The 15,711-nt window shown below is 36.1% G+C and overlaps 1 protein-coding gene across 1 annotated transcript; it reads left to right on the top strand.

Annotated features, from left to right (window-relative positions):
* Positions 1–638: 638 nt before the first annotated feature.
* On the top strand, positions 639–15,159 carry LOC110464138. The gene is made up of 9 exons (XM_021519205.1): positions 639–826; positions 2,710–3,045; positions 4,005–4,265; positions 4,817–4,932; positions 5,421–5,516; positions 11,183–11,529; positions 11,878–12,778; positions 13,567–13,899; positions 14,180–15,159. The coding sequence occupies exons 2-8, from the start codon at positions 2,754–2,756 to the stop codon at positions 13,891–13,893; spliced, it is 2,340 nt and encodes a 779-aa protein (XP_021374880.1). The 5' UTR covers positions 639–826; positions 2,710–2,753; the 3' UTR covers positions 13,894–13,899; positions 14,180–15,159.
* The last annotated feature ends 552 nt before the right edge of the window (positions 15,160–15,711 follow it).

Here is a 15,711-nt window from a genome sequence, read left to right as displayed (position 1 = left end):
CTAGGGTAATGGTGATTAGTTAGTGACAATCTGGGGTTATCAAATGTTGCTCAGGTTAAAGACTAAACCCACTTTTTTAATCATAGGGGTCAAACATGTCAAAACCTTTTAATCTTTTTGGGGGGGATAACCAAGAGCCCTATGGTCATAATATTTCGCTTGTTACATGTAGGGATGAAATGTTATAACACAAATGTTTATGACCTTCTTCAAAGTCACATAAGTGGAAAGTCTAACAAAGGTTTAGAAGGTGTAGAGTCGTACATTTTCTCTATACAAATCTATGATATGAAACTTTAATTAAATAAATATCACAACTTGACTTACAAACTCTGGAAATTACATAAATAATTGAATTCTGCAAGAAGAAAAACTATTTCCAAATAATGTTTGTTACTTAATTATTTATAAATGTACGAATATTTTACCGTAATTATAATTAAGCTTTCACTGACTCCTATTTGCTACAACATTTCATTACTAACATGCTTTATTCTAATTGTTTCTATATAACATGATTAAGTACTATAATTGTTTGCTACAAATGTCACAGTTGTTCAAGAGAAGAAAAAACACCTATAAGTACAGTATTAAGAAGAAAATACAAACAAAAATTATGACTCTGACTTTCATCGGCCATGCATTGCTACTTTTCAAAGTTAATCATGTCAATATTGTTAACCTTTGATCATAGTTAAATATACATTGTAATAAAGATATATTAGATTGATTAAAACCTTATGAGGGCTTCGGTTTATTTCAGCTGGTATACGATCAGATAAAAGTGAGACGTCTGTCAAGACAGTATATTCAAGCCCAAACGAAGGTAAGATACACTGTAACTGGTAATGATCATTTAACAGTTGCATTAATATTTTCAATTGTGACGTCAACAATACTGCTATCACTTTCATTTAGAGAACAAACTACATACCTACCGATCTGAAACGGATATGTGAGTATTTTGCTCAAATATGAAAAGGGTGCGATTCTTTGGTAAAATGTACAATTATACACGACTTTAAGTTTGCACTCAGTTAATGGGCAACGCAAATGTTTAACAAACAAACAGCTTTTAACATACTGAGTGCTGTTAACATGATGAGTGCTGTTAACATGATGAGGGCTGTTCACTAGAGAAGTTGCCATGACAATGACCTTTTTAATACTGGCAATTCTTTAATACTCACGCTGTTGCCGTGACGGCTGCTGTTGGCCATCGTAGGTCCTGCATATTGTGCTTGATCAGAACATCAATACGGCTACCAGGAACAGACATTTGTTACTATCACTACTACGTTAGTAAATATGTAAAATGACTAGTATATCCTAACAAAAATAATGTTAAACACAATACGTCATGCACTTAAATGTGAAATATTTACATGAAGTATCCATCCAACAGATAGGACAAATGGGCTAGGGAACGACTGTTCCTTAAAAATATCTTTGATATAAATAAATCCATCTATCTAATGCTTTAAATTGAATGTATTTGAACATCTACGAACTGTTTGATACAAGACATTATAATTTAAAATCAATACAGTTTTTTGTTTTAGTTATGTTAACATTTCTTTTTAAAAGCTCTTTCTTGATAGCCCAAAGGGCTATGATCCTGATATTTTCGAGCAACATGCACCGATAAGGTGCTACCACATTTGTTGAAACGAATAGTCTTGAACGACTTTTCAAGTGACAGGTGACTAATGCGTTAAAATCGTTTAATAACTTAACAACCATAACCAAATATCATAATATTTAGCCTGTCGAATGCTGAGATAAGCATCACCAAGTTTAATTGAATAACTTTGTCCGTCCAATTTGATAATACAAATGTACCGAATGAACGAATGAATGACAGTGGCCCATATTCAAGGCTTAATGAGTTAAACACGTTTACACATTGACACGACTAATAAGAAACAATCAATGTACTTGGAGGATGAACTACCATATTTGGTTAAGAAAAATAGCATTGTTTATCTTTCAAAGTAACAGGGGCAAAATGTTTAAAAACCTTTAAATAACCTATAACCCAGAGCCCGAGATACCTGACTAGCGGCATGCTGCGATAAAGAGTTATTGAGTTTGTTGCGGTATGTGACATTGATTCTTTTCCAAACTCATAGGGGTCAAATGAGTACAAATTTTGAACATTTTTTCCCGACTAGCCAAGAAATCTAAGGTAATGGTAATTAGCTAGTGACAACCTGGGGTTATCAAATTTTGCTCGGGTTAAAGACTAAACCCGCTTTCTAAATCATAGGGGTCAAACAGGTTAAAAAAGTTTTTTTTTTTTTTTGTGGATAACCAAGAGCCCTATGTTCATAATATTTCGCTTGTTACATGCAGAGATAAAATGTTACAAAATGAATGATTATGACCTTTTTGAAAGTTACGTAAGTGAAAAAGTCCAACAATGGTTTAGAAGGTGTAGAATCGTACATTTTCTCTATAAAATCTATGATATGAAAAATTCATAAATTGACTTAAAAACCCTGGAAATTACAAAAATTATTAAATTCTGCAATAATGTTCGTTACTTAATTACTTATAAATGTACAAATATTTTACCATGTTTATTACTTAGCTTTGACTGACTCCTATTTGCTACAGCAATTCATTATTAACATGTCTTATTCTAATTGTTTCTATATAATATGATTAAGTACTGTAATTGTTTACATACATAACTGAATGCTACAGATGTCACAGTTGCTCAAGAGAAGAAAATCACCTATAAAAACAGTATGAAGAAGAAAACGCAAACACAAAATATGAATGTGGCTTGCATTGGACACCCCCGAGCCGGGAAGACATGCTTGATGAGACAATTGTTAAGACAACACATACCACCTGGTGGCCCGGTTCCTACTGAATTGGTCGAACTACTGACCAAACGACTAAGATACAAACTTGAAAAGAGTGCAGAGGAAAGAGAAGACCTAGATAAGAGAACGAAGTCAGAATTGTGTCGGCTACAATTACGCAGTCTCCGAAAGAAACAGGAAGATGATGATCCCTCAGATGCAGATTCAAATGGTACATTTTCAAATAGCAGAATTATTTGTTGAAGTTTGCTTAATCTTCACATTTTTTTATGACATTTTAAGGGACCATTATATTTAATTTTACATAAAATAACACTTTTAGTTGTCATGTGCTTGCCACTGTCTGAAGCACTACTCTGTGGTATCAAACAACAGGGGGAGATGTTTAGGATAATTGCCTGTACAATAATGAAATTATGTCCACATTTGGTTCAAATTTTAACCCTGTGTTTGATGGTCATTGGAGTTACAAAGTATTCGATTCGTCCGTTCTCTTTGCATCCGTCTATGCTTACCGTAGATTCCGGGGTATATCTCACTTGGTATATAGGTACATCGAGGAAAGATGGTGTTTGTGTCACGACCTTACACAAGGTCACTGTGACCTTTATCTTGCACCTTAAGTACTAAAATAATGGTGTCTGAGTTGATGTGACGGTCAGGTGGTCACAGTGTGGTGATGCCTGAGTTGATGTGACGGTCAGGTGGTCACAGTGTGGTGTAATCAAACAAAGGGCAAGACGTCAACGACCAATTGTTTGACCTTGGCTTCCTGTACATAACAATGTGCATGTATATATAGGAAAAGATGTCCACGCACAGAGTTAACTCCAGTTGAAGTCAGTATCGTGTTGATAATATCGATGAATCAGAAGTCTTTACCATTCATATTAGATTCACAACATAATGACAAAACACGGAAAACATTTACATAGAAAATTCCTTATCCGAACTGCTTTTTCACTTTCTCAACTCACTTTTGTTGATCATTTCATACGGAACAGATAACAATAACAGTCTCAATTCCTTAATCAATTTTAAACAGCAGTGTAACCTTATGTGGTAAGATAAACCATAAAAGAACTTAAAGATAATTATATTAATGTATTTGTCATGAATTGATGTTTGCAAATTTGAAAAATATATATATATATGGTTTTAACTTTGCAGGCAAACCATTTTCTATCATCTATCAGAGGAACACATCACAACAGAACACAACGGAAGACCAAGCAAAATCAATAGACGATATCAATATCGATGATGATAGCATAGATGACTCATCTTGGGCTTATGTAACTTTGTTTGATTTTGGTGGGGACGAAGTATTTCGTATGAACCATCAATGCATCATGTCGGCAAACAAAATATATCTGCTAGTGTTTGATGTTTCCTTGTGGGAAAACCAAACAGAACGGGATCATATCGCTGGTGAGTAGATGAAATTATGCACACAAACATCGATATAGATTAAAACAATGCTATTTATCAAAATCTAACACAGATAATTTGATGTTTGATTAGTGAATTTTTCCCTCAAAATATCTTTTGATACGTCTTCGAATTTTTGTCTTCATTGCAAAAGTATGCTGTTTCTTGACTAAACATATTTTGTTGTTGATGATTCCAATCACATTTCGTTGGTGGCCCGTCTGTCTGCCTTTTAACAGTTTTGGTTTTCAATAGTTATTGATCATGCCTATGTGATTGACTTCGCCGCTGGAAACAAAAACGTCAAAAATCCCTCACCCAATACTTGAACTGTATTTAGACTTTAGCTAAGTATAAAAAAAAGCCAAAATCTTTTCATTTTTACTTAGGCTTTGCATATGTTGCATGCAATTAATATTATAAACATTTGCGGTGGTTCTTGATTGTTTTGTTTTACGTTTTTATGTAATTCACCTAGTGTGACCATGTAACAATTTGACATTATTTTTCAAAAATTGTTATGAAAACAGATTTTTGTTATCATTTTAAAGCTGAAATTGAGTACTGGCTGAATTTAGTTGCGACGTACGCAGGAGACGAATCTGACGAACGTAAAGGTATACCACCAATTATATTGATTGGTTCTCATATGGACAAAATTCCAAAGGTGAGTATGTTACATGATTACGTCTTTATCAGAGAAATATGAATTAGTCATGTGTACATAATATAATAACAGTGCATAAACGAAAACCAAAATATGAACATGCCGTTATGTATCGCAAGATTCGTAAACTTCGATTCAAATATGATTTCAGACCTGAAGTATAAAATTATGTAAATGAAGCTGGCGTTAATCTTTCTTTTTTCCATAAGACCTTTTTTAATTGTCATTAACATGATTCCACCGCGAAATCCCTTAAGATAATTCTTTATTTGTTAACACTTTGATTGACGTTCTACCTAAGTAGCCTGATACAGCAGCAAGTGATCTTTGCTAAATAAACGATCTAAACTGTCATATATTGCCAGAATGAAACTCGTTTCATCGAGGTTAAATTTATAGATAAAGTCACACCTTAGAGATTGGTTTACTGTATTTCATAATAATTGTTCCGTCTACGACTATGTCAAAATAGCGTATTCCTTTCTAAGTACCACAGGGAGCTAGATTTACCTCCTTTGTCTGACTCATGGTGCTGCCCTAGTCCTGCGAGCTGGATGAGCCAATGTTGTCGTGCGACATACTATGTAAGTGTGAATATGCTTTACATTAAATTTAACTATTAAATATTTTGTCGCTACATATACGACTATTACATGTCAAAATCTAGTCAGATACATCCATTACTGTGTCATGTGTGAATTTGTTGATTTCCATTTATGTTTAATTAAATTCATGTACTTCACATAATTCAATGGACATTTTAGAAAGTACATTCTTATTGATTGTTCTAGAAGCGAGGTGTCATGATTTGTAACTTCATGGAGGTATATCTATACATAGCAGCAGTAATTTTAAAGTTGCCTACGCAATTCATTTTGAAGGTCGCCATTTCTAGTGTTCACATGTGTAGCATTTTGAGTAATATGTTTTGAATACTAAAACCACTTAGAAGATCAGTGCCGTTCTATATTACATGTATCATTTCTTGAATTAAATAGAAATAAGTTCAGCGACTTCTGTTGGCATTACAGACTTTATTGAAGGAGGCATGTCATGGTATTTACAGTCTGATAAGTATAGAAAAAGTGTTGGTTGGAAAATTGTTATCCAGGGAATTTACCGTTAGATAGGGTCTGGGTATTGAGTTATCAACCCAAGGACAGTAACCCTCAGGCATGCATAGAGTAATGGGTTCAAGGTATAAGGAATAGAAATCCATCTCTTATCTAATATTTGAGGATGGGATTACATGTATGTTGGATACATAAACAAAACTGCCTGCATCTGCACAAACCGGTAATTAGAGATAGCTACAAATTAACTGATATATGTTTTGTGTTGACCAGAAAAGAGATGCATACCTCAGCTAAATTGGAACATTGGGTTACGTGGAAAATGGGGATAAATACGACGCAGTACGGTACGATAGGAGAAAGCGAGACAGAGCAGGGAGGAGGTTATGGTTATTGGTCAGCATAAGTAACAAGTCTTAGATGTCAGGGGTAGTGTCTATGTCTTAGAAGCTAGAGAGATATGGTTTTGTTACCTTACTTAGCTGGAAGATTGGAGACACGACGCAAAAAAAATATGAGTTCATATTACTGTACGTAGATGAGATTTTGTTACTTTCTGTACATGTGCTTTGAATGAGACTTGGTTTTTTAATCTATGAATAAACGATTGATGTTACCAACTATCACGTATGTTTACGACTACTGTGTCACACCTGGGCCTCCTGTTTAATCTTGCAAACATAATGACCGAGATGCATGATGGGGTACTACAAAACGTAGATGATAGGACTCAAGGTGCAAACATCTTCTAACCTGTATATTAATATGAAGAATTATAACGAAATAGTATAGTGAAGTCGACTATAATGTACAATCCAAGGGAAGCAACTCGATCTAAGAAAGAAACCAATTATTTTGAGATTTCTCCCGAAATACCACTTACAGTGTTAACGAACTCATATTCATTGCAATTAATATCATCCATTCTTTCATAATATACGAAATATGCCAAATGTACGGTTACAGCTAAAATCAACTTATGTACGACAACAAAACCTATTCAATTCGATTATTGTTACAAATGTAACCGAGTAATCAATAACTCAACCCGGTCCGATTCGGGTTTCCCTTCTTTATTCTTTGAGGATTAAATCCCCAACAAAAACCCTAGAAAAGTTCAAATACAAACATAGTTACCCATAGTAACACACATGCCACTCTAATACATACCAAGGGAAATCACTCTTACTCAATCTATCATACAATTTTACCCTATTCTTAAAATATATTTATTTTCACAAAACATATATTTTATAATTGTTATTCCATTCCTTATGTATATTCTGAAATAATTTTAGACAGAATACAGTTATTGTTCATTGAATATATTTAATAAGGATACACCATATCAACTCACACATACCTCTAGCTCTCCGGAGATATACTCATTCAAATATATAGACACATATTTACAATGAATCTCAATAATATTTTACTAAAACAAAATTGACTGGTGACCTTTAATGACCTTGAACTATTAACATGGCTTTTATACAACCAATTATGCAATAATTAACTTTAATTTAAATAGTAATGATAATTCCTATAAATTACATTTCCTGTATGTAGAGGATCTGACACGAGTTTTCATATAGTATTGAATTTTTGAACGAGTTTATTAATTTCATATGAAATTAATAAACGAGTTTAATAAATTCAATATAACATAAACACGAGTGTTAGATTCTATTTATTATATAATTCGGGAAACACTCTTTTTCTTGACACGTCTCTTCTATATAAATTGTACCGATGGCTGGCGAAAGGACGCATTACATGCAGTTTGTTTGGAGCTCGCTGCGGCACAAAAAAATAGTTTCAGAAACTTCTTCTCCGAGAACATTTTCAATGAACAAACAATCATTTAGGTTTCATTCATCAACCAATGTTTTAATAATTATCATAACAACATTAATAATCATTTTTATACGAAAACCATTCAACGAATTGGCGTTTACAAAAATAGAAGTGACGTCACATATTTGGCACATCGGTGCTTGCACTGTCAAAGTAAAGGTCATCACAATACACATCGAAGTCTGTACTTTTTAAAAGTTAACAGGGACTGGAGCGATTGTCACTCTCTTTAACACAAGCGCCTTTCTTTGGAGAGAGTTGTTGGTGAATGTGAACCTCGATATTTCCGCCTCTCACCGAGCCATAAAATATACTGTGGGATCCGCCATGAAACTGGAACACTGATGAAGTTGACCGGTTACACGTGTTCGCCATTGATTGTGTGTATGTCGGAGAAGTTCAAGTCGAATTTGAACATGCAGGTGTTGAATTTGTGTGAAGCTAACACTCGTGTTTATATAATATTGAATCTATTAAATTCGTTTGTTAATTTTGTTCTCCCAGTGCCCCTGCCCCTGCCTCTGCTATCAATGTAAACAGTAACTCGGTCAGCAATTTTGTTTACAAACGTAGAAGTTGTAGGGTGTAGGAATATGACCTGTTTCCCACGATGACAAGACTCATTTGCATGTTTATTGTACGTGTGCTATATCGTTTTTATTGAACGGCAATATTGCACGGAAATAGCCTGTATTTTATAATATATAAGTATATTGCCTGATACACTAGTAAGGTTTAATCCTTAAACTTTAGAACGACTTACCTTTAATGCTTGTGCTCACCAGAACGCGTGTTCACCTGATTGCCTATTTCCGGGTATTCTTACGCCCACCCTGATCTCACCATGCGTTCTATATGATTGGCCAGCCATGGACCAATCAAATGTCTCCAAGTTCGTCATGTGTCATCGCATGCATACTTAAATACTGATGCAGGTACACACAAACATTAAGGATGAATTTCTCTTCATGTCCATGACAATGGTTCTGAAAGAAATGTGCCATCATATTGATTATTTGTAAGTCGACCAGTAAAAGTATGTAAACCCATTATATGAAAAATTATATATATATACATAACACATGAATACTAGTCTAAATTTCATACGGCTACACAAATATATCAATGTACTGCTTGCATTGAGAACAAGATACGCTGGTAAATGATCATTTCTTTGAAAGTTATGTATCGGTGATATTCTAGAATATTTCAATTGATTTAAGAAAGATATGTTTTATAATGGCGCATTGTTTTGGTAAAATCTGTATACATTTTGAGATGTAATCTTTGTAGGCATCTTTATCCTCTGTATCTACTTTAAAAACGGCATCGTTATAAACCATCAGCTGCCGTAAGATCCCGTTGGTGGGCGAAAGTGAACTTGCAACAGAATAGTAAGATCCTTTTACCATACGTATAGGATATGCAATATTTTCTAGAGGTGTGCATCGAAAGCATTGTGACGATACGATAATATCACGATACAAGGGTCACGATACGATACGTATCACGATACTTGTCGCAACGTTTTCTACAAACATGTTACTATAGTTTTCCTTGATTTGAAACAACCCTTGATATTTACTAGTTTATTACCGCAAGTACTCTTCTTAATACTTCCAAAAAAGCCTGAAATATTGACGATAAATGAGCGCGACACAGGACTGGTAACCACTCTAAAAGAGCCGTAACTGGCAGTACATACATGTAACTTGGTTTAATTATCACGATACTAACGGCGAATGCCACGATGCATCGGCACTCAAGCTATGATATACTGAACAAAAAAAGAAACGCACAATTAAATTATGCAATCAATAGCCTATGATATTTTGGAAAATTTGTACAAAATGTTATATCAATATGAAGGGACAAGTCTACTCTTTACAATACTGTAGAAGAAAAGTCTGTGTGATGTCACTCGTGTCATAAGTAGTTACTCAAAGTGGGATACCCGCGAAAAACAAGATGACACTTCAGTACCTGGTGAGGGCACCTTTTGCACGAAACGAATTCCTGCACGGATTCTCCTATGCATTGAATTCATGAGAACATCTATTCGCCTTAAGGGAATGTTGTTCCATTATTGTGTTAATGCTGGGGGGGGGGGGGGGGGGGGGGGGGTTGACGTTTCCTAATACGCCTGTCCAGCTCATCCCACATATGCTCAATGGGAGACATGTCGGGGCTATATGAGGGCCATTCCAGAGGCTGAACGTTGTTTGCTGTGAGAAAATCACGACAGACTCTGACAACATGCGGTCGGACATGTGGTTGGAGGATCTGGTCTCTGTATTGAACGGCATTGAGGTTTTGATCCAGGACCACGAAGGGGGATTTTACTCCATGGGAGATGCCTCCCCAAACCACTGCAGAAGCCCCATCAAATTTATCGCGTTTAACTACGCATGCGTCGGCAAAACGCTTACCGCGTCTACGATATACTCTTTTTCTTCCGTCTGAGCGATACAGACAGAATCTAGACTCGTCGGTGAACATCACACGCCTTCATCGACGCATCCCAAACCTATTTGGGCCATGTCTGCGCATCCAGTCAAGACGCACTTGCCGCCTCCGTGGTGTCAGAGGTGGCCCGACATAAGGTCGGCGCGCAATTATTCTCTCGGCACGCAAGCGGTTCCTGGCAGTTTGAGGACTAATGGGTCTGCCATGAGTACCTAAGGTATGCGACGCAGTCTCTACATCAGTCTTGAATCTGTTGCGCAAGTGCGACAATCGAATCGCCCTGTCTGGTCGTACGGTCGTTACACGCGGACGACCGCTCGTGGGACGATCGGAAACTAACCCAGTAGCACGGAAACGTGTACAGAGACGGTTAATTGTACACGGGCCAACACCAAACTGCCGTGCGGCAGCAGTTTGGCTTTGACCATCCATCAACATCGCAATTGCTCTACCCCTCTGAATTTGCGTTAAGCGTGGCATCTCAGTCAATGGCGAAATCAAAATGCCAACGTGGAAAAATAATGTGGCTAAACTTAGAGTATCCGTTGAGAATATTTGTTTGAAAAACTCCGGCTTGGCTTGATCACGCCGCGTGATTTGGACTAAAGAAGCTCATAAAGTCACACAATGAAATTGTCACGCTTGGCTGATTTTAGAGTAGATTGTTGAGAAGGGAGGTCGTTATTGATGTAATACCTGATCAAATATTCCATTATATCCTGACAGCTAAGGTGTACTGCAGGGGGGAACTTTGGGCGTTTCTTTTTTTGTTCAGTATACGATTTATCGATGTATCGTTTTATTTTTACATCTCTACTTTTTTTCAAATAGACAGTGCGATGTTTTCTTTACAGGATGAAAAGGACATTTGTATCAAAATATGGAACGAACTGCAAGAGAGACTACCTGGCATGAAAGATATATTAAAACATCACGTGAAGCAGATCTTCTTAATTGCGGACATGGATAATAGTGACCTAAACGAAGAGAAGTATCTTGATGTATGGTGTGAGATAGAAAAGTATGTCGATCTACAGTCGTGTTGGCACGACAGCATCACCGGAACTTGGCTAGCAATGGAAGAAAAAGTTATGTTGGAAAAAGAAAAAGGACAAAAGTTCCTGAATATCCAACAGATACTTGATATCAACAGCAAGCTGTTGGTACCTCTTGCAGAGAATGAACTAGTTCCTTTCCTTCGGTATGCATCATCAGTAATTCATATTTTTATATATAGGATACAGATATTGTTATACAAATGTTTTGCTGGACAAGGAATTAGTTGCCTTTGTTGCGGTTCTATGAATATAACATTCATATTTTAAATGAAAATATATTTCCTATGTTTATATGTATTAACTTATCAAAATATTATTGTTCCTTGATATTTGGGGATAAAGAAAAAAATCGCTTTGACTTTGAAGGAGTCATGATGTCCTCCCATTTTTTGTTTGTATCAGTTTGGCTTAACCTGTGTCTTATAATATTATTTTCTACTTCCTTAGCAAATTTCAATACGTGACATACTTTTTTTCTATTGTAATTTCAGATATATGCATAATGCTGGAAGCATTATCTGTTTCGATATTTTCGGAAAGATGGATTCCGAATCTGAGCAGGATACAAACCAAATTAAAGTGATATTAGATATCAACTGGATCATCAAAGCATTTGCAACCATTATCACGGATGAGAAATTTGCGGACTTAAATGGCAACAAGCAACAAATTATTTGGGAACAATACAAAACAACAGCAATGCTTACTGACGAAGTCCTTGAATTACAATGGCGAAATGTGACATATGAAGACCGTGAAGTATTGATATCGCAAATGAAAAATCTAGGATTGATAACGGAACGGACGCATCAAGGATATATGGTCCCCTGTCTACTGAGCGAAGCTAAGTCAGACTGCATACGACAACTATTTAACAACGAGAGCGTGCATTCAACTAAAACTTTATGTCTGGTATTCCGTGATCAGTTTATTCAAGAATCCATCTGGGACAGAACTGTTGCATTTTGCCTACATGAATTTGGTGAATGTACCTACCCAGAGCGGGGTAACGAGATACACCCTAAAAGAGGCTTTATATGCAGGAACGTTGATGACATTTGGAACTTTGTACTGCACTGTAAAGGAGCAATGCTCAAAATGACAATGTTTAATCATCACGAACAGCCTGTGCCTCGTGGAGTTGGGGACAATCTGCGGCTTAAAATTGAAGGCATTATCAAAACCGTTCTTTCAATGGCAAACCAAGAACAACGAAAGTTCTATTACTACCTCCATTGTGACTTTTGGATATATGATGGAGAGAGTGATATCGGAAAGCCAAAAATAGAGACACTGATGAGATGCACTAAATTCCCAGTTAAGGACTCTAAAGGAAATAAGTGTTTCCTGACACAAAATGATTGCCATGCATGGTTTGGAGATGTCAGTAAGGTACATTTACTTATTATCCAATACTATAATGAGTAATATATCTTGTTATCATACTTTTTTAAGGTCACATTGCATGGCATGGTCAATGCCCTGACTAAAGTTTGTATCGGCCAACCACTAGCAAAACCTATTTGGATTTTAGGTTATTACTTAAACAAGTTTTTGTTTTGCCACGATATTTTTTCTTGATCTCTTCCTCATCACCACGGGTAGAGCAGAAACGGTCAACAACCCAAATCTCTAACGGTATACATATATATGTGCTTATTCAAAATATTGAAGAAACACATCCATGCTAGCACATTTTTTAGAACAGTACCCATCCTAAGTGCAAGATTGAAAAGGAAACTTTGAGTATTTGACATAGTGAATCAACTATACTATTGTTTAAGGAATCGACCCTTTCTTTGGTCCGTCCGCGACCCAAGGAACTTAGTCTCCTTAGTCATAATGCTAGATATGGAACAAAAAATGCGTTAATGCAATCATTATTGCACCAGGGGTCCTGAAAGCACCAGGAGGAGAGGGCAAAGATCTACGACTGGGAGGCTGTGACAAAACCACGACAATTAGGTCATTTATTCGATAGAACCTATTCTTCCTGAAGAATAAATATTTCAAACAAATTTACAAGAAGGCAAAATTTGGACAAGCATATGAAACTGAGAGACAGAGCTAATATTGACAAATATTTGCAGTATGGTCATAGGTGAGAATATTAAGCTGAACAACAAGCGTTTGAGATACCAATGCCATTAATTTATCTGCAAATTTCCCTCTTCATACAGGTGTCTGCTGAGGAGAAATTCACTGACATGACAAGAGTGAAAATAATCCATGCTGCTATGGTGACAAACCTACATGGTTGGGTCTATCCAACATCGAAAAACACATGGGGAACATTCCAAACGCAATTAGACCCGTTTTTGGCAAATGCCGATTTGTACGATGTTCCTGACAACAGTATGGCGAAAATCTGTAAAGCGCTGATGAGAGATGGACACATTGATTATGGAGATTATAGCATTCTTCGAGAGATTGTTAACAGTATCCATGTTAAGGCAGCTGACGTTATTGATAAAGCTATGGTGGAACTGTCTAAGTATCGGCGCTAACTTCAGGTAACTAGGCAACTGTTGTTTTAATGTTAATGTGTTGATACATATCAATGTTTATAACTGAGGAATAAAATAAGTAAAAATTTCGTTAATAGGTAAATGGTTATGTGTATAAATCATTTCATCCTCATACATATTAACATACTAACAATCTGATATAAGTTTATACGAAGGCGATATTAAGGACACAACAGTTATTGGTCACGTTAAACCTGTTTCTATTAAGTAACATTTCTTATATCAATTAACAAATCTACATATGTGTTCAATTATATTTTTGCAGCGATGTTAACGATAAACATCAGCTCGATACAATGCCCCAACACGAAGAGCAGGATCGCTAAGGGCCTAGCTATCACACATCGATGCGGCACAGTGTTATAACTGGCCTTGATTGAACGTTGGTCAATAGAGCCAGCCCATACTCATGTATGACGTGGAGTCTTACAAACCCTGGTATGACGTGGATCGGTGGATCTATCTCACATGCTGACGTAATATATGACGTACTTGAGAGATAGTGTTTTGTGAAACTGACGGTTTACAATCAGTGAAATAATGACCAGTCTTATCTGATGTGTGGAGAACTATGACACATTTACAGTTGGTCTCTGGTTGGTTTCTTATGTTCAGTAAAGAAAAGGAACGATCCAAAGAAGGCGAATACGACGTTACCAACAAGTCTTAGTCTTTACATGTAAACTCAACACTAGATTTATGTTTACATTTAAACGTTCGTGTGCGACAGGTCGATTGCGCCAAAACAGTGGTGAGAGTAACGTTAGTTTAAACCCGCCATTGACAACTTTGTGGTAAATGATTATATTATTGCGTTTGCTTAAAAAAGATGTGGACATGCTATTCTTACGGGATGGAGTACTCATGGCATAATGGCAATAAACAGTCTCGGAGTGTGGTAAATGAGTGTCATGATATAGATATTTAATTTCACACTGACACTTCTAGTCAAATAGCTTAATTAATCGATGATAGATTAGCTATGATGTTACTACCAGCCAATTTTTATGAAAGCTGATTGTTATGTGCAAAACAATTTTTTGATGCTATGCTAAGGAATTGCATCCTCGATATCCAAGGGTTACGCTCACTTTCGCTCTCTGTACCCCTTGAATATGTCATATCAAATATGAAGGCTCGGTGTGCGCCACTTTGTTGATGTGACAAGAAAACTTGATCGATCCTTTTATGTACATCAACAGAATCTCGCGGTCACGTAACGGTAACAATTAAGAGTCTTTGAAGTCGGGCGTCTCTTATTTGATATCTTCAAAGGACAGGTATCAGCCTAGTAATTGGTCAGGTTTTGTTTTACCTGAGACCAATCAAACAGCTATTTCCGTGCCTTCAATTTCGCTATGACATATTGTGTAGAGGGGTGTAGAGAGCGAAAGTGAACGTAACCCCAGGATATCGAGATTGAGGATGTGATGCTTCACTGTAAACATACCACTGACAATAGGAGTGCTGACTAGTATGACATCAAAGTGTTTATTATGGAGTGCATAACATATCAGTTTCTGAGTTAAAGACAAAGCAGTGTCATGATTATATTATTTTATCTAAAAGATGTCGAGGACGAGTGAAATCACTCGAATATTTTCATTTTGAAAATATTTCTGATCTAAAACTTTGATCCCTTCTGCATTATTGAAAACATTTTCTTTAATTTAATTACTTATTTGATTTTAGTTTATATGACCTTATATTACACATTGTATCAGAAAAAGGTTTAATAGTCCCAACTTTAAATTACCGGTGTAGAAGTAATTTCTTTCCCAATCTGAAAGATTCCCA

This window comes from Mizuhopecten yessoensis, unplaced genomic scaffold (genome assembly GCF_002113885.1).
Source record: "Mizuhopecten yessoensis strain PY_sf001 unplaced genomic scaffold, ASM211388v2 scaffold10965, whole genome shotgun sequence".
In the NCBI taxonomy this organism is placed as follows: Eukaryota; Metazoa; Mollusca; class Bivalvia; order Pectinida; family Pectinidae; genus Mizuhopecten; species Mizuhopecten yessoensis.
The sequence above is the reverse complement of the archived record's forward strand: the minus strand, read 5'-3'. Positions and strand labels throughout refer to the sequence as shown.

What these genes read in the sequence shown, in the direction of transcription:
- LOC110464138 (XM_021519205.1), top strand. Translation starts at nt 2,754, where the DNA reads ATGAAGAAGAAAACGCAAACACAAAATATGAATGTGGCTTGCATTGGA. An exon ending in AGAACGGGATCATATCGCTG is followed by an intron (nt 4,266 to 4,816) that starts GTGAGTAGATGA and finishes ATCATTTTAAAG; the next exon opens with CTGAAATTGAGTACTGGCTG. An exon ending in ATATGGACAAAATTCCAAAG is followed by an intron (nt 4,933 to 5,420) that starts GTGAGTATGTTA and finishes TTCCTTTCTAAG; the next exon opens with TACCACAGGGAGCTAGATTT.